This window comes from Calypte anna, chromosome 5 (genome assembly GCF_003957555.1).
Source record: "Calypte anna isolate BGI_N300 chromosome 5, bCalAnn1_v1.p, whole genome shotgun sequence".
Classification (NCBI taxonomy): Eukaryota; Metazoa; Chordata; class Aves; order Apodiformes; family Trochilidae; genus Calypte; species Calypte anna.
This window is the reverse complement of record NC_044250.1, coordinates 972,419-990,544: the sequence shown is the minus strand read 5'-3', so window position 1 is coordinate 990,544 and position 18,126 is coordinate 972,419. Positions and strand designations below refer to the sequence as shown.

The window sequence follows — 18,126 nt, the reverse complement described above, 5'->3', positions numbered from 1 at the left end:
ACAAAGGGGACAAAAAGGGGACAAAAAGGGGACAAAGGACCTTGTGGAGGTGGGGGCTGAGGCCCCCCAGGGCTCATCCTGCGGCGAGCGGGAGATTCCGTGAGCATTTCATGGTCTGTGAGGGTTTTATCATGAGGATTTGGGGTCCTTTTCATCTCGGGGAAGTTTTTTCCAGGTGGCTTGGAGGGGTGGATGTTGTGTGGGACTCGTTTTGCTCCAAGCTCCCTGGAAGCAGAACCATTTTGGGGGAATTTCAGGAGGAGTGAGCGTTCTCCTCCAAACCCGCGGGGTTTGAGATCCCTTCCCCAAAAACATAAATTAGGGGGGGAAAAAAAGATTGTGGGTGAGCAAGGGGAAGAGGAGTGATGGCAATGATAAAAAAGGGTTTTTCTGGGAAGATTGCTGAAGGATTTCTCCTCTCTCTGCCCTCTCCCCCCTGCAGGAGCTGATCACAGAGAGCCAGATGCAATCTGTCTTCACCGATATCGGCAAAATCGACTTCCAGGACCCTGCCAACTTCTGCCTCATCCCCTCCCTGCCCGGGCTGGCCCCTCACTCCCTGACCTCAGCAGCCTGGCTGGGCAGTGAGGGGGAAGCTCTCTTTGCTCTCCCCTCCTCCCTAGGGGGGATTTTTGTCCTCAAGCTGCCCCCTCCTGAGGCACCCGGTAAGGGTTTGGAGCCAACTACACCTCCCTCAATAGCTTCATCCCTCCCCTCCCCTTCCTGCCCTCCAGTTGGTGATTTTTGGGGCTTTTTTTTCTGGACAAATTCACCAAAGGTTTTTGAAGAAGCCCAAGGCCTGGAAATATTTTACTGATTTCTTCCTTTTCTCCCCCAAAGGGCCTGTGTCAGTGGTGGAACTGAAGCAGAGCTCAGTGATGCAGCGTTTGCTCACTGGCTGGATGCCCACAGCCATCAGGTCAGTGTCTGGTGGGGAAGAAATTGAATTAATTTGGGTTTGGGGTTATTTTTGGGGGGTAGGAGGGATTCTTTACCCTCTGAGTCCCAAAGGGGTGAGTCAGTGCCATGAACCCACTGCTAAAAAATGGGAACTGGGTCAGAGGAGCTGCTGCAGGGGGGAGGCTGGGGCCTGGATTAGCTGCTCTTAACAAAGTCCTGCTGATTCCCTGCTGACCAGGAGGTTAAGATCCATTAATTGGCCTCCAAGGATTTGCCCAGGAGGTGGCCAGAGCCAGGGGGGGGGTTAAGGATTACCAGAGCCCCACGTTCTCACCCCAAGGTCGGGTGGGATGAGAGGGGGATGCTCCCCCTGCAGGGCTTTGGCTTGGGGGATCCTTCCACACCACCAAAAATCCCAAGCCTAGACATCAACCCCCAGCCTTGGCTTGATGGATTGATGGAGCCTCTTCTTGATTTCTCTTTTTCATTTTGGAATTAAATTCCCAGAGGTGACTGTGGCCCCTCAGACCTCCCCATCAGCCTCTCTGTCCACTGCCTCGACCACGACGCCTTCCTCTTTGCCCTCTGCCAGGACCACAAGCTTCGGATGTGGTCCTACAAGGTGAGGCCTTGTAGGATCCTGGAGGACCTTGTAGGATCCTGGAGGACCTTGTAGGATCCTTGGATCCCACTTCCCAGTCCCCAGGAAGCAGAGCTGGCTGCTGGGCCTGGATTCCACCCCCACTTCAGTCATCTCCAGAACTTCCCCAGGCTGGGATTCAGAGCAATCCGTGTCATGCTCTCTGTGGATGCTTCTTGAGTGGGTTTTCCCCACATCCAAGCCTTGTCCTATAGGGTGGGAAGCAGGATTGGGTCCTGGAGGACTCAGGGAGCTGAGGGGACAGGCAGGGGGGGATTGTTTTGGTGGGAATAAGAGTGGTTTTGTAGCAGGGCTCCTTGTCAACAAGAAGTTAATAAGCAAAGGCTCCTCTCCCTTCCTGCCACTTGCTCCAAACAGCAGTGCCAAAGCTAATGGAGCAGAGCAGCTCCTTTCACGGCTCGTTGGTGCTGGAATGTGTGTGGTAGGAGGGGAGGAGGGGGAAAGCTTTATCCCACATCTCCAATAAAATAAAATCAAATCAAATCCCTGGGGTCAGGGCAGAGGTGAGAGAGGGAAAACCCGAGAAGAGCGATCCCGGTACCCTCAGGGACACTTTCCTGGCATCTTGCAGGGAAAGATTTGAGGAAGTTTTTGAGCAGGAGGTAATTTCTCAGTCCTGAAATCTCTCAACAACCCCTTTTTGTGGTGGTTGTTGTTGTTTTCCTGTAGGATCAGCTGTGCCTGATGGTTGCAGACCTGCTGGAGTTCGTGCCTGTCAGCAGGGACCTGCGCCTGGCCCCGGGCACGGGGCACCGCCTGCGCCTCGCCTTCTCCCAGGCCCTGGGGCTCTACCTGGGGGTCTACATGCACGCACCCAAGCGAGGGCAGGTATGGAGAAAGAGCTCTCTCTCCTCCTTGGATTTGAGCAGGAAACGGGGAAGTTTCCCATCTGGGGAGAGGAGGAGGTTCTGGATAAAGATGGTTTCCCGGTGCGAGGCCTCGCCCCTGGGAGTGGAATTCCCTGTGTGACTGAGCTGCAGGGTTTGTTTGCTCCTTCACCTCCTGCTCCGAGAGCATCCCAAAAGCACAGATGTGCCGTGGGAAAAGGAAAGGTCTGCCCAGAGCTGGGAGCTTGGGAATCCCCATGGGGTTTGTACAGCAGGAGCCTGGCTGTGCCTGGCCAGACCTTCAAGGCTCCACAGCTCCTGCTTCTTGCAGTGAGCAATAAATTTAGCAGGAGAGGGAAGGGAGGGAAGGCTCAAAGCAGTCTCATCCATTGGGCAGCTTTCCCTTTCCCTTCTCCAGGGAATTCCCACAGGGAGCAGAAGCATCTCTGGTGGCTTCTGGTGTCCCCCGGGTGCTGTGCTGGCTCTGGGGACATCGTGCAGAGCTCAGTTTGCCACCAGCACCCTGAGGATTTGGGGCTTTTCCACCTGAATTGAGGGAGATAGTGAGCAGGGAATGGAGAGACAAACAGCACCCCTGAGCTGCTGGTTAGTGGCTTCACCAGGACTTAACTAGTTGCCTTGGTTAGTTTTGTGTCTTCCAGCTGGTGAGCACTGAGAGCAACCGGTACAGCCTGGACCACATCTCCTCCCTCTTCTCCTCCCAGGTGAGCAGCAGGGAATATAAAAGGAATAAAAAAAACTTCCCAGTGGTTTAAATGATTGGGGGGGGAATGTTTTTGTGCTGTTAAATCAACTCCTCTCCCTGGTTTGTGGTGGGAAGGTAAATACCTGCTGCTTCACTCTCTCCTAGGAGACCCTGGTGGACTTTGCCTTAACCTCAACTGAGATCTGGGCACTGTGGCACAACGAGGAGACCCAAACTGTGGTGAAATACATCAACTTTGAGCAGTGAGTTCCTGGGGATGAGCTCCAAGGGGTGGGGGGAATGGCAGGAACTGCTCTTTAAGACACAGATCCAGCTCCATCACTCTCCTCCCCTCCTGCTCTGCTGACTGGAGGTGCAGCAGGACCTGGTTCTGTCGTGGTGTTGATGTCAAGTGCACAACTGTCTTCCTCCAGTGCAATATCTGGGGATTTTTTTTTTCCTTTTTTTTGGTTTATTTTTGGTTCTGCTTTATAATAAAGCTACAACTCAGCTGCAGGAATGTGAAATATGCCCAGAGCTGGGCAGGAGGCTGGCTGGGAGCAGAGTCTGCTGGGAATGTATCAGAGGGAGGGCTGTGCTTCACCCACAGCTCCTTCAAAATGTACTCAGCTGGCCTTTGAAATGTTTGGAGGAGACCAGTGAGGTGCAGGTGGGAGCTGGGAGGGCAGGTTTGGGGCAGAACCAGAGCAGGGACTTCAATTCAGGGTGAAAATAATGCTGAGTGCACTGGTAGGAGACTCTGATCTGAGCAAGGGTCTCATGGTGAGCAGGTGTGATGGGGAGAACCTCGTTAGAAATGAAGGAACCCAACTTGTCCTGTCAGCCCAGGGCTGGAACAGCCACCCTGGATCTCAGGCTGTCACTTGTCACCTCTCAGAGCTCCTGTGAACCAGCTCTGAGGGGCTCTGGTGGCTGCTGGAAAGGGTTGGGGTGGCTTCAGGTGGCTGCTGCTGGATGTTCTGTGACACCAGAGCTGATGTGTGGGGTTTGTTTTCTCTGCAGGAACGTGGCAGGCCAGTGGAACCAGGTGTTTGTGCAGCCCCTGCCTGAGGAGGAGGTGACAGTTCGACAGGATCAGGACCCCAGGGTGAGACAGGAGAAGGGACAAAGGTTCCCTGGCTGGGAGGAGGGCACTGACCCACCTGAAATGGTCTGGAAATGACTGCAGAGTCAAGAGGATGATGAGCCTCAGCCTCTGGTGCCACGGCAGGAAAGCACCAAGGGTGGTTGGGAAGCCACAAGTTGAGGGGTGAGGAGAACTGGGAATCAGTCAAGAGGAAAATAATCAGGATCCAGAGGGAGTGGGATGAGTGTCCAGTCACAGGAACTGCAGAGGGGGAGAGTTTGGAGCAGGGCTTGGCCATGACCTGAAGCTGGAGAGACAGAAACCCAGGGGATGAGTCTGAGATCCTGAAGCAGGATCTGGAAAGCTCTCCTCCTGACAGGTTTTTTTCCATAAATTGCCTTTTCTTTTTTTCTTTTTTCTTTCCCTTCTCTCCTTGCAGGAAACCTACCTGGAATATCTCTTCACTCCTGGCAGGTTCTCCACTGCAGCCATCCAGAAGGCTTTGCAGGTTGGTGAGAGGGCACTGCCTGCTCTCTGCTCCCCTTTTATCCCCCCAAAAAACCTGAGCCTTGATGCTCTCCTGCTCACTTCACCTCACCCAATGCCTCCTAAACCTCAGGAGGATGTTTTCCTTGCTTTAAAGTAAAACTTTGCTCTGCTGCTTCCCAGATCTTTTCCCAAGGAACTGAGAGGCACGTGGATCTGACATGGGATGAGTTAAAACAGGAGGTTACCTTGGCTGTGGAAAACGAGGTGAGAGGGGGTTTTATCTCCTCCTGCTGCTTCCATCAGGTTTTGTGGGGCTGGGATGGTTAAATGAGGAGCAGGATGACCCCAGGCCTCCTTCTGTCCTTCCTCTCTCCCAAAGGAGTGATGTGACTTGATAAAAAAAGAGCACAAATCTCCATCATCCTTCCTGCCTGGCTTTCCCATTCCCTATTCTTTTTTTTTTTGCTGTTTTTTTTATTTCTGGAGTCTTTTCTTGGTGTTCTGCTCTCTCTGCTCCCTGCTGGCTCTCAGTTTTGGGTGCTGGCTCTCAGTTTTGGGTGCTGGCTCTCAGTTTTGGGTGCTGGCTCTCAGTTTTGGGTGCTGGCTCTCAGTTTTGGGTGCTGGCTCCTAATTTTTGGACACCAGGAGATGACCTGCTTGGAGGACTGCTCTAAGCTGTGTCATTTGGGGTGAATTCCCCCCTTTTTTATCCTGCTTCCCCAGATCTCACCCTGATTCTCCAAGCCAGCAGTCCTTCCACCTCATCCTTCAGGCTCCTATTCCTAGAAAATCCACCATAAAAGGGTTGTTGGGTTTTTTTTCCATGATGTCTCACTGCTGTAGGACAAAACCTGACGTTTTTGCCAGTGAGGTGGTGGGGAGGAGAACCAGAACTGGTGATTTTAAACCTCAGACACCTAAAGGTCTGACCCTGGGTGTGAAGGACAAGATACTGCAATTTTTCTTTCTGCTTCACTGCCTGTTTTGACCTGAAATCTGGTATTTACTACCTATATTTACCTGAAATCTGGTATTTACTACCTGGCTTTACCTGAAATCTGGTCTCCATTGCTGGTTTTGACCTGAAATCTGGTCTTTATTACCTACATTTACCTGAAATCTGGTCTCCTTTACCTGTTTTTACCTGAAATCTGATCTTTAATGCATACATTTACCTGAAATCTGGTCTCCATCACCTGTTTTTACCTGAAATCTTGTCTTTACCACCTACATTTACCTGAAATCTGGTCTCCACTACCTGTTTTTACCTGAAATCTGGTCTCCTTTCCCTGTTTTTACCTGAAATCTGATCTTTAATGCATACATTTACCTGAAATCTGGTCTCCTTTACCTATTTTTACCTGAAATCTGGTCTTTACTACCTATATTTACCTGAAATCTGGTCTCCTTTACCTATTTTTACCTGAAATCTGGTCTTTATTACGTACATTTACCTGAAATCTGGTCTCCTTTACCTATTTTTACCTGAAATGTGGTCTCTATTGCCTGTTTTGACCTGAAATCTGGTCTTTATTACCTATATTTGCCTGAAATCTGCTCTCTATTACCTTTATTTACCTGAAATCTGGTCTTTACTACCTACATTTACCTAAAATCTGGTCTCCTTTCCCTGTTTTTACCTAAAATCTGATCTTTAATGCCTATATTTACCTGAAATCTGGTCTCCACTACCTGTTTTTACCTAAAATCTGCTCTTTATTACCTATATTTACCTGAAATCTGGTTTCCTTTCCCTGTTTTTACCTGAAATCTGCTCTTTATTACCTACATTTACCTGAAATCCGTTCCCCACTCCCTGTTCTCACCTGAAGCCTCAGCTCCACTCCCTCTTCTCACCTGAAATCCTCTCTCCCCTCCCTGGATTTCCCCCAAATCTGCTCTTTATTACCTTGATTCATCTCCACCCTTCTCTTTTACCCCCTGCATTCCTCTGAAACCTTGGCTCCACTCCCTGCATTCCTCTGGGATTCAGTTCCAGGGCAGCGTGACGGAATACGAGTGCTCACCAGAGGAGTTCTGGCAGCTGCAGGTGGAGTTCTGGTCCAAATTCTATGCCTGCTGCCTTCAGTACCAAGAAGCCCTCTCCAAACCCTTGGCTTTGCACCTCAACCCTTACACCAGCATGGTGTGCCTGCTGAAAAAGGTGAGCTGGGCACTGTTTGGCCATCCCAAAAAGGGGTGATGTGGGGGTTCTGCTGCTGGGGGGACCTCAGAGGGTTTTCTCCTCCCTTTCTCAGGGTTCCCTGTCCTTCCTGGTGCCCTGCTCCTTGGTGGATCATCTCTATCTCCTCTCCAACGAGCACCTCCTGACTGAGGACGATGCTTCCATCCTGGATGGTGAGTGAGGAAAGGTGGCAGGGGAAAGCCCCAAGGCAGGGCAACACCTGAGTTTCCCCAGAAGCCTCTGGAGCTGCTCCTGACTCCCTAAAAACACAGATTATTCCCTGATTTTGGCAGCTGTAGGGAGTTGGATGTTGTGGTGCTCACACCAGGAGTTAGAAAACAGTTCTGAGGCTGCAAATCTCATTTCAGCTCCCTGAAACAAACACAAAAAAAAGGAGCAGCTCTGGATTTTAGGCTGTTTCTTGCCCTGGTGGATCCTTTGTCCTTGGTGCCACCCTGATGGCTGCTGGCAGGGGACAGCTCTGCCAGGTGGGAGCTGCACATCCCCCTGGGCTCAGTCACCCTCTTCTGGGAATTCAGGGTTGGTTTTTCTGGTGAAATGGGGGTTTTCTGTCACCGTTTTTGTGTCAGCTGTGGAGGGAAGTGTTTCCCATGGCAGCGTGTGGAGGAGCTGTCCTGGAAGTTATCCCCACAGTGCCCTCTAGGCTGATGTTTCTCAAGCAAAAGGCAACGGAAAATGTTACTTCAGCTCCACTTGCATGCTGGAGCTGTTGGGTTTTTGTAGTTTTTTTAATATTTTTCTAAAGAAGAGTCATGCCCCATTTGGTTGAGCTATTTCTGGAGAAGCTGGAGGGGCCTGGGCTGGGCTGGGTTGGGCTGGGGAGGCTCTTGCTATTCCTGCCCTGGCTGTTTTCAGACTTCTGAGGAAAAAACAAAAAAGACTTGATTTGAAAACCACATAGGTGAAGAGCCTGCATTGCAAAGCAGAGACTTCAAACCTCAGCACTCAGCTTGCAGATCACATCCAGGAATGGGAAAATCCTCTCCTGGCAGGAGGGAGGAGGAGGAGGAGGTGCTGGCAGGAGGCTGCTTGGCTGAGCCCTTGGCTTGGGGTTTGGGTTTTTTTCCCCTTTTGTTTTTCTTTACACTAATTATTTTCTTTCAACCCCCCCCCCTCGGAGGGAATTTCCTTGTTTTCTTGTTGCACCAGTATTATTTTATTACTTTTTGAAACAATAAAGCCCTGAATCTCCCCCTTGCCAACTCCCAGCTTTTAATTCCACCCCGCAGCGAGCGGGGCGCTTGGGCTGCTGTCCCGTTCTCTGCTCCTCATTTTGGGGGGGATTGGAGCTGGTTTAGGGGTTTGTTTGGGGTTTTTTTTTGCTTTTGAAGGGTTTCCCCCTCCTGCCTGTGCTGTGAAATACCCAGTCAGGTCCTTTCCTTGCAGACCTGGAGCTGTCTCGTGACGTTGTCTGTCTCGTCCAGTGCCTTCGCCTGATCGGAGAATCCATTTCCATGGAAATGGCACTCAGCATGGAGATGGCTTGTTCCCGCCTCCAGCCTCCAGAAAAGGCTGCAGAGCAGATCCTGGAGGACTTGATAGCTAATGACATGTAAGGAGATGTTTTTCCAGAAAGAAGGAGGTGGTTTGTTGGGTTTTTTTCCTGAGGGGAGCTGAGCAGATGGCTCTGCTGGGCATCAAAGCTCTTCTTGGGGTGTGTGGGCTCTGCCTGTGTCACTGGAGGCTTTTCCAGGTCCCCTCTCAGACAGGGGACGTGGGTCTTGGTGGTTTTTGCCTCCAGAGCTCCTGTTGCTGTCACCTGAAAAGATGTTTTAGGGTTTCCCAGGTGAGGTGGAGAGCAGAAGAAGTCCAAATGCCTCTTGGGTGGCTGCAGTGGGGAAAAACAAGTGCCTGCAGACAGCAGGGTGAGGGCAGAGCCTTGGTCAAGCTGTGTGCTCACCTCCTGAGATCATTCCCTGTGGAATGCCAACAATCTGAGCAGCATTTCCTGGTAGCCTGGGGGGGGAGTGTCAGGAACAGCCCAGGATTCCCATCAGGAGCATCCAGGCTGATCAGACAGATTCCTGGGGAGGGGGGCATCAATCCAGGAGGAAACCTCTTGCTGCTGATTATTTATTATGATGATTATAGCTGGGTTTTTTTCCCCCCCCCTTGGCAGGGAAAACGTGCTGGAGGATATCCACAGCAAACTGCAGGAGATCAGGAACCCCATCCATGCCATGGGGGTGCTCATCCGGGAGATGGACTATGAGACTGACACTGACATGGAGAGAGGTGACAGCTCCACAGCAGAGCCCTCAGGGCTGCAAAAGCAGCAGCTGCTGGGCTGAGTTTTCCTGCTGGGCTCGTTCCTGGTCTGGTTCCTCCCTCTCACCAGGGTGGTTTTTATCTTCCAGCTCCTCACCTCAACCTGCGGCTCAGCCTGCCCCAGCTGTATGGCAGTGGAACAGCAGTCAGTGTGCTCTGTCTGGGGGTTTGTAAGGTTGCCACCATTCGGTTCCTCATCTGTCGGGACCTGCTGATCCTCCAGCAGCTGCTGCTGAGGCTGGGAGATCCTGTGAGTGCAACCCTGGAGCCTCCTGCTCCTCTTCTGGAACTTGGGGTTCTGCTGGTGCCAGGCCCAGAGCTCTGGCTCTCCCCACAGAACACTAGAGGCTGATTTGAAACTAGCCCCAGACTCATTTGAACTAGCCCTGGACTCATTTGAACCAGCCCTGGACTCATTTGAACTAGCCCTGGACTCATTTGAACTAGCCCTGGACTCATTTGAACCAGCCCTGGACTCGTTTGAACTAGCCCCAGACTCGTTTGAACTAGCCCCAGACTCATTTGAACTAGCCCTGGACTCATTTGAACTAGCCCTGGACTCATTTGAACTAGCCCTGGACTCATTTGAACTAGCCCTGGACTCATTTGAACTAGCCCTGGACTCATTTGAACCAGCCCTGGACTCATTTGAACTAGCCCAGACTCATTTGAACTAGCCCAGACTCATTTGAACTAGCCCAGACTCATTTGAACTAGCCCCAGACTCATTTGAACTAGCCCAGACTCATTTTAACTACCCCAGACTCATTTGAACTACCCCAGACTCATTTGAACTAGCCCCAGACTCGTTTGAACTAGCCCCAGACTCGTTTGAACTAGCCCCAGACTCATTTGAACTAGCCCCAGACTTGTTTGAACTAGCCCCAGGCCCAGACTCAACCTTATTCTCTCCTCCAGCCCCTTTATTCAGCCCAAGCAAAGCACCCTGGCTCCTTCTTTCCCCCCTGAGGCAGCCAGAAAGCAGGAAGCAAACTTCTGGCAGGAGGAGGGAAGAATTCCCAGCTTCCTGCCTGAGCAGGGGGTTCTGCCACCCATCCCCACCCCTCCCAGGGTGCAAACAGACAGGGATCCTGGGCTGGCTCTGTCCTGGTGGCCCTGTGGTCACCTGGCAGGTGGTGCTGGTGGCTTGGGGCACAGAACACAGTCCCAGGCACAGGGTGTGGGAGTGAAAATCAATATTTTTTTATTTGAAAACGTCACTGCAGAGGTTTCTTGCTTGAAGAGAGATCCCATTCTCCCTGGGTAAGGTCACCTTGGGGATTATGAAAGCCTGGTGGCTCAGTGTCCTTCTGGAGCCCAGGCTCCAGAGCACAAGCTGCTGCTGGCTTGCTGAGGAGCTGCTGCTTTGCCACCTCCTGTCCTTCCCAAGGGGTGGCTTTTCCTCCTCTGTCACCTGCCCACTCCTTTCTGGCCTGGAGCAGGCAGGGCTGTTGGGTTTCCACAACCACAGTTTCACTCTGGGTGATGTCACACAAAGCACAAAGCACCCTTTTTTCCTGCTGTCCCTGGCACCAGCAGGTCTGTGCTGGCTGCAGAAGCCCCTGGGCCTGTTAGCTCACCTTTGGGCTGAGGCTGGAATTCAGGACTGGGATCTCCTGGTGCCTCCTGCTCCCCTGGGTGAGCTCAGGGACCCAAGGGATGGGAGCTGAGCCCCATCCATCCCTCACTGCTCAGCCCTGGGGCTCAGCCAGCCTCTGCTTTCCTCACAGGTGGCTCTGGGAGGGGGACAGCTCTTCCAGTCCCAGCAGCAGGACCTGCTGCACAGAACCTCCCCCTTGCTGCTCTCCTACTTCCTGATCCGCTGGGCCAGCCAGTGCCTCGCCTCTGATGTCCCCATGGACACCCTGTAAGTCCCCAGAGTCCCCACCCCTCTCCCTCCTGGCCTCTTTCCTCCTGAAAAGGCCCTTCCTGGCCCCAAAACCTGGCAGGAGCAGCACTCCAGGGCTCCAGCTCTGCTGGGCAGGGTTTTTGTTTGCTTCTCCCCTTTTTGGGGCTGGCTCTGTCCTGTGCTACTTCTGCCTCCCTGCTCTGGGGGCTGTTGCTTTTTTCAGCTGTAGGAGTCCTGGGAGTTGAAGACTCAGCACAATTAAAGCAGGAGGAGTTTTGTTGCTCTTTTCACTGATGGCTTTTTGGGGTTTTTTTTCTCTTTTTGCTTCTGCAGGGAATCCAACCTGCAGCATCTCTCTGTGCTGGAGCTGGCAGACACCACTGCTCTGACACCCCACAGACTGGGTAAGGTGCCCACAGCTCCTGCTTGCTCATTTAAACCTTGGGTGTCCTTCTCACCTGAGGGAAATGGGGGCTGATGGAACCACAGAATCATTCAGGTGGGACAAGACCTCTGAGATCATCAACCCAGCACCCCCCATGTCCCTCATCCCCACATCTCCAGGGCTCTGAAACCCCTCCAGGGATGATGGGGACTCCAGCCCTGCCCTGGGCAACCTGGGCCAGGCCCTGACAACCCTTTCCAGGGAGAAATTCTTCCCCAGCTCCAACCTAAACCTCCCCTGGTGTAACCTGAGGCCATTTCCTCTTGTCCTGGGGAGCAGAGTTCAACCCCCCCTGGCTCCAACCTCCTCTCAGGCAGCTGCAGAGAAGTTCTCCCCTCAGCTTCCTCAGATCCAGGCTGAACACTCCCAGGTCCCTCAGCTGCTCCTCACAAGTCTTGCAGACCTTCTCCCTGTGCCCCAGACCCTTCTCTCTGTGCCCCAAACCCTTCTCTTTGTGCCCCAGACCCTTCTCTTTGTGCCCCAGACCCTTTTCCTTGTGCCCCAAACCCTTCTCCTTGTGCCCAAACCCTTCTCCTTGTACCCCAGCCCCTTCTCCCTGTGCCCCAGCCCCTTCTCCCTGTGCCCCAGCCCCTTCTCCCTGTGCCCAAACCCTTCTCCTTCTGCCCCAGACCCTTCTCCTTGTGCCCCAGACCCTTCTCCTTGTGCCCCAGACCCTTCTCCCTGTGCCCCAGCCCCTTCTCCCTGTGCCCCAGCCCCTTCTCCCTGTGCCCCAGCCCCTTCTCCCTGTGCCCCAGCCCCTTCTCCCTGTGCCCCAGACCCTTCTCCTTCTGCCCCAGCCCCTTCTCCTTCTGCCCCAGCCCCTTCTCCTTCTGCCCCAGACCCTTCTTCTTCTGCCCTAGACCCTTCTCCTTGTGCCCCAGACCTGAGGAGGATGGGAAGGCCTTGCTCAGCCAGGCAGTGCTGATTCTGTCCCTGGTGGTGTCAGTGAGGGAATTTAGAAATTCTTTCCCCAGATGCACTTCTGCCCCTGGCATTTTGCAGCTCAGAGCTGAGTGTTCATGTGTGAAAAGCTTTGCTGCAAAGTTTTGCTGTGTTGGGGGGTAAAAATCCCCTTCCAGGGGAGGATAGGAAGCCACTTAATTAGGAAGATGACTGTAAGGCAGCTTAATTAGGAGGATGTGTAGCTTGAGGGAGGCAAACACACAGGTAAGAGCCTGAGTGGCACTCCCAGGCTGGGACACCTCTGAGGGAGCTGAGGAAATCAGTGACCAAGAGGCAGCAAGCTCTGCAAGGCAAGCTGCCAGCTTCAGAGTCCTGATTGTCCCCAAAATGAAGGGCTGGGCTTTTTGGGGGGGGTGTGGGGGTGGGAAGATTGCCTTCCCTGATGTAAATGTCAGGCCCTGAAAGGGAAATTCAAACTATCCTTTGTCTGCAGCCCTGCCGTGGGCTCCTTCTTGGCCCACTCCTGAGGAAAGTCCTGTTTGGCCCACTGTGCTTCAGGGGAAAAATCTGTGGAATTTGGGAGGATGGAGAGGAGGAGGCAGCCTGGGGAGAGGCACAGGGAACAGAGAGCTCAGGGGGAGGTGTTTGATCCCAGAGCAGGCCTGGAGAAGGGAGCCCAACCCCCTTCTTGTGTGTGTGTGTTCTAATTGGGTTGTGGTTAATGAACATTGCAGCATGTGGCTCTTTGATCTCCTGCTGCTCCCTCTGACCTGAGCAGACAGCAAGAGAAATCCCAAACCAACAACCTGGCAGGGATTGAACCTTGGTTTCTGTTCTGATTTCCCCCCTGGGGTTTGGCTGATGGGAGCTGGTGCTGCCTCCCTGCTCAGGGTTCTCTTTACCTTCTCTTTTTTATTCTTTTTTGTAGTATCTGGCCCTCAAACAATCGTGGAGCTTTTCTTTCAAGAGGTGGCCAGGAAACACATCATCTCCCGACTCTTCCTGCAACCAAATGCTTCCCTGGCTGAAACAAGTTTGAACTGGCCCCATCTCTTCACTGCCATCATCACTGACTTTCTGCCTCTCCTGTATCCTTGCCTGCAAACCCTCTGCCAGGTGCTCAGGCCACTGCCAGAACCCTGCTGTGGATCCCATCCCAGACCTGAGCCTGGGAGACTTTCCCTCTGTGGGAGGAGGGCTGTGGCTAGCAGAAGAGTCAGGGTGGTAGCCTGGGGGCTAGAAGTTGCCCATCTCCACCACCCAGCCTCCTGAAGCTCCAAACTCCATGTTTTCCACCCCAAGTGAAGTCTGCTGAGTGAGTGGCTGGGGGGAGGGGGTGGGATTTGTGGGGATTTTTAGGATTTCAGGGAATCCATCCCATTCAGGTGCCCAGGAAAGGATTTGAGGGTTTGACTTTGAGCCCCCCTGAGCTTTTAACAACTTGGCTTTGGGGGGGGGGGATTTGGAAGGGTCAGGAGCTTGGGGCAAGTGGTGGATTAGGGCCTGATGGTTTGTGTTCTAATTGGGATAAAGCTCATTACAAAATAATGAGCAGTGCAAAGAGCAGTTTAAGCTTTGCTCCTTGCCCCTCACAAACTGAACCCCAGAGGCACTTCCAGGCTGGTTTTCCCAGCTCTCCAGATGGGATTGTCCTCTGTTTTTCCTTGACCTCCTCTCAGGTGGCCCAGCAATCCTGGCTTCCTCTTCCCAGAGTGCCTGATGGGGAGCTGCCAGTACACCCAGCTCCAGGTGAGTGCTTCCCAGTGGCTCTTTCCCTCTTTGCAAGAGGAAAAGAGTTCAGAATCTCTCCTGTAACCATCTCAGCAAATTACCTTCCCCCTGCATCCCTCTCTCTTTCCCTGCTGGGTCCACCTCTCCTCACTTCATCCCAAAGAGAAAATGCTGCAGAGAGTTTGGCAGGGGATGATTTCAGGTGATTTCTGTGCTGTCTCTGTCATCAGTCAGGACTGAAAGCCAGGTGGAAGCTCTCAGGGTTGTGATGTGCCCCTTGCCTGGAGGAGTTTGGCCTCTCAGGAGCTGCCTGACAGCCAGGAACATCTTCTGGGAGATGGTTGAATTCTCCCAGTGAGTTTGGGAGCTGCTGGATGGAGCTTTTCCTGGGCTGGGGGTGCAGAGGGCAGTTTTCAGCCCAGCAGCACAAGGGAGGGCTCTCCTCCTTCCCAACCATTCTTATTAAGGAAAAGATGATTAGATAAAAGCTCCACAAGGCTGCTTCTCCACCAGGCTCCTCAGGGGGTTGGGTTTTGCAGCTGCTGCTGCTCCACTTCCCAGCTGCAGCCTCGTGACACCTTCCAGCCCCCCACACAGGGCTGCCAGCAGTGAGATGGGTTTGTTGTGGGTTTTGGTTTTTTTTTTTTTCCTTCTGTGCTGATGCAAAACCTTTTATTCTCACAAACCCTTTCACCAGGAGGGGCTGAATTTCTTCCTTTTTGTCTTCATTTTGAGAAGCAGAAGAATGTCCAATCCCCTGAGCTGCTGAGCCAGAAAATGCTTTGCTGGGTTCTGCCTCCTGGCATTTCTTGGTGCAGTGAATTCCCCTCCATCCCTTTCTCCTCACTTGTGTCCCACCTCCAGGAGATCTGAGAGCCTTTTATCTCCCCGGGAGAGAGCTCTTCTTCCTCCTCCTCCTCCCTGCTCCCTCCTGTCACCATCACATAGATTTGGAATTAAATGCATTGACCTCAGGGGGTTAACACCAGATTTCCTGTGAGGGTGAGAGTGAGGATGACCCAGATTGAGGTGGGAGATGCAGGAGGTACCTGTGAGTAAAGGTTGGGCCTGGAGAAGCCCTAAGAAACCAGAGCACTGGGCTGGGACAAGGGCCAAAGCTCTCCTTGGTGTTTATTCTGTGTGACAGGCTGTTCACCAGGCCTGGGGGAAGGATTTGTCTCTTAGAGCTGGCTAATCCCAGCCCTGGATCCAGGCTCAGAGGAGGCCACGTGGCTTTTGGAGCTGTGGCTGGGATAGGTGAGGCACATGGCAAGCTTCAGGTTGGGTGCTGGGACATTGGTGTTGCCTCCAGGCCTTGGCTGCTCCTCTCCCATCCCTGCCTGCTCCCAGGGGGACATCCCTGCTGGGTTTTTGGGGATGCTGGGTGCTGTTTCTGAGCTGCTTCCTGGAGACATTGGAGCAGAAGTCTGCCCAGGAGCAGCTGAGGGAGCTGGGGGTGCTGATCCTGGAGCAGAGGAGGCTGAGGGGAGAACTTCTGGCTCTCTGAGAGGAGGTTGGAGCCAGGGAGGCAGCATCTCTGCTCCCAAAGAACAGGAGGACAAGAGGAAATGGCCCCAAGCTGTGCCAGGGGAGGTTTGGGTTGGAGATGAGGAAGAATTTCTTCACTGAAAGAGTGGTCAGGCATTAGAACAGTCAGCCCAGGGCAGGGTGGAGTCACCATGCCTGGAGGGGTTCAGAAACCACATTGCTGTGGCACTTGGGGGGTGGTTTAGTGGCCATGGTGCTGTTGGGGGGATGACCTTAGGGTCTTGTCCAACCTCAGGGATTCCAGGCTTCCATTCAAAGCAAGTTTGTTCCCAGGGAGGTGTCAGGGATGTCTCCCCTCCCCGAGGGGACTCTGGGGGATAAAAGAGTGGGATTTCTGTGAGCTCTGCAGCTGAAGGTGCCACCAAAACAGCTCCATGGTGTTGGACACCTCACCCATCCCTGCTCCTGGGTGCCTGAAGGTCACAGCGAGCCCCAACCTGGGTGAAAATTCCTCAGTTTTCCTCCTCCCCTCCAGGAATACATCCGGCTGCTGCAGCCCTGGTGCCACGTCAACATGGGGTCCTGCCACTTCCTGATGGGTCGCTGTCACCTTGTCATGGGGGAGGGACACAAGGTAAGGGGCTCCTCTCCTGCTCCAAGGTCTCCTCCAGGATTTGGGATGCCAGAGTTGGGCCGGGCAGTGCCATCCTCTTCCCTGCTCCGTGTCAGTGCCCCAGGGGACACTCAGGAGCTGCTTCCTGCTTCACTTCCAGGCTCTGGATTGTTTCTGCCAAGCTGCCTCAGAGGTGGGAAGAGAAGAGTTCTTGGACAGGCTGATCCAGCCCGAGGAGGGGGAGGTGGTCTCCTCCCCACGCCTGCAGTACTACAACAAGGTAGGGCTGAGGAGCTGAGTCCTTCCAGGGGGAGCTCCCTCTTGGTTCCCAGATTTTGGGGAAGCCACACTGGGGAAAAAAGACTTTTTTTGTGTGTTGTTTTGTTGTTTTGGTTTGGGCTGTTTGTTGGGTTTTGTTTTTCTGAGGAGGTGAAGCCCTCCCTGTTGTCTGTTTACTCTCTCTGGAGGGTGGTGGTGAGGTGAAAGCTTGGGACTTTCCACCTCTGAGTTTCCTACCAGCAGAGGACTTTGGTATCCAGCAGAAACAGGTGGGGTGAGATCCAGAAGCCCAACGTGTCTGGGCTGGATGTAGCTGCTGCTCCAGGGGAGGGTTCTGAAGCTTTGAGGCAAATTCAAATGGATGTCTTGAAACTGAGATGGGATCTTTCTGTTTTGCATAACACCCTCACTCAGCCAGGCTGCCAGCTGGGACCCAGGCTGCTTGGAAAGGATTCCCTGGTGTTAAAATCCATAAAATGTGAGGGGTTTCAGGTGTCCTTAGAGAGGGAGGGTCTCTAACAGAACCACGTGCCTGCCTGGGGACAGAATCTGGTCAGAGGGGTTTGTGGTAACCACCAGTGCTAAAATGGGTCAGGAAACTCAAGGTGTGGAGCTGAATCCTCCAGAAGAACCACAGCCTGGACTGGTGCTGGGCTTTGACTCAGCTCTCTTACCAATTTCTTTCCTTTTTCAGTGGCAAAAATCTGTTGGCTGCTCTTAGGGGCAGGAGCAGCTCTTCAAATCAAACCAGAAAACCCCAAAACCCCCTCCCCAAGCCAGCTCCTCCCGTGGTGCTGCTGCAGCTGACCCTGGGCTGTTGTCTCCTCCAGGTTCTGCGTTTGCTGGACATGGTGGGGCTGCCTGAGCTGGTGATCCAGCTGGCCACCTTGGCCATCATGGAATCTGTGGATGACTGGAGGAGCCAGGTACTTCTCCTCCATCCAAATATTTCTTTAAGAAGTTCTCTGGGTGGTTTTTTTCTTAACCACAGAACTCAACCCACTCTGGTTTCTGCTTTTGGGGTGGTTTCAGGCTACTCTGAGGACTTGCATCTTCAAACATCACTTGGATTTGGGACACAACAGTGAAGCATATGTTGCCTTAACCCAGAACCCAGATCCCAGCAGGTAGGTGACACTCCCACACCTTGATGCTCACTTCTCTCAGGTCCCTGAACCAATTTGTTTTTGCATCAAACTGAAGGGGAGATTTGATGCCTGAGGGCAGGAGGTGGCTGCTGTGCTCAGCCTGTGTCAAGGTGCCTTTAAAAAAAGAATTCTTCAGTTTTTGGAGGAACAGCTGGAATCAGGAGGAACAGCTGGAATCAGGAGGAACAGCTGGAATCAACGCCGTCCCAAAGGAGGAAACTGAGGGTGGAGGGAAAGCTAATTGAGGACAGAGCCAAAGAAAACTGAAGATGGTGTTGGAAAGCTTTAGGAGAGCAGTCAGAAAGAGTCAAATTTTCAATACAGAATGGTGATGAAAGAGTTTTAATGGGGGGAAAAAAAAAAAAGAGATGAATTTTCATCTTGAGTACCCTCTGGGATGTGGAAGGGTGGTGAGGAAGTGGCCTCAGGTTGCACCAGGGGAGGCTTGGGAACAACTTCTCCCTGGAAAGGGTCATCAGGGGTGGAGCCCCCATCCCTGGAGGGTTTGGGAGGACTCAGAGCTGTG

General features: G+C 53.0%; 1 protein-coding gene across 1 annotated transcript in view; it reads left to right on the top strand.

Annotated features, from left to right (window-relative positions):
* NUP160 (nucleoporin 160) overlaps nucleotides 1-18,126 on the top strand; it is a 30,677-nt gene that overhangs the window by 4,762 nt on the left and 7,789 nt on the right. Inside the window, exons 3-24 of the mRNA XM_030451323.1 lie at nucleotides 442-665; nucleotides 841-919; nucleotides 1,408-1,522; nucleotides 2,231-2,389; nucleotides 3,036-3,113; nucleotides 3,260-3,357; nucleotides 4,118-4,202; nucleotides 4,621-4,689; nucleotides 4,851-4,934; nucleotides 6,664-6,834; nucleotides 6,929-7,028; nucleotides 8,263-8,428; nucleotides 8,996-9,111; nucleotides 9,234-9,394; nucleotides 10,875-11,011; nucleotides 11,327-11,397; nucleotides 13,270-13,429; nucleotides 14,021-14,090; nucleotides 16,096-16,194; nucleotides 16,334-16,453; nucleotides 17,283-17,378; nucleotides 17,485-17,579. Coding sequence (XP_030307183.1) covers nucleotides 464-665; nucleotides 841-919; nucleotides 1,408-1,522; nucleotides 2,231-2,389; nucleotides 3,036-3,113; nucleotides 3,260-3,357; nucleotides 4,118-4,202; nucleotides 4,621-4,689; nucleotides 4,851-4,934; nucleotides 6,664-6,834; nucleotides 6,929-7,028; nucleotides 8,263-8,428; nucleotides 8,996-9,111; nucleotides 9,234-9,394; nucleotides 10,875-11,011; nucleotides 11,327-11,397; nucleotides 13,270-13,429; nucleotides 14,021-14,090; nucleotides 16,096-16,194; nucleotides 16,334-16,453; nucleotides 17,283-17,378; nucleotides 17,485-17,579 — 2,531 coding nt within the window. The 5' untranslated portion in view covers nucleotides 442-463. The remainder of the gene's footprint in view (nucleotides 1-441; nucleotides 666-840; nucleotides 920-1,407; nucleotides 1,523-2,230; nucleotides 2,390-3,035; nucleotides 3,114-3,259; nucleotides 3,358-4,117; nucleotides 4,203-4,620; nucleotides 4,690-4,850; nucleotides 4,935-6,663; nucleotides 6,835-6,928; nucleotides 7,029-8,262; nucleotides 8,429-8,995; nucleotides 9,112-9,233; nucleotides 9,395-10,874; nucleotides 11,012-11,326; nucleotides 11,398-13,269; nucleotides 13,430-14,020; nucleotides 14,091-16,095; nucleotides 16,195-16,333; nucleotides 16,454-17,282; nucleotides 17,379-17,484; nucleotides 17,580-18,126) is intronic.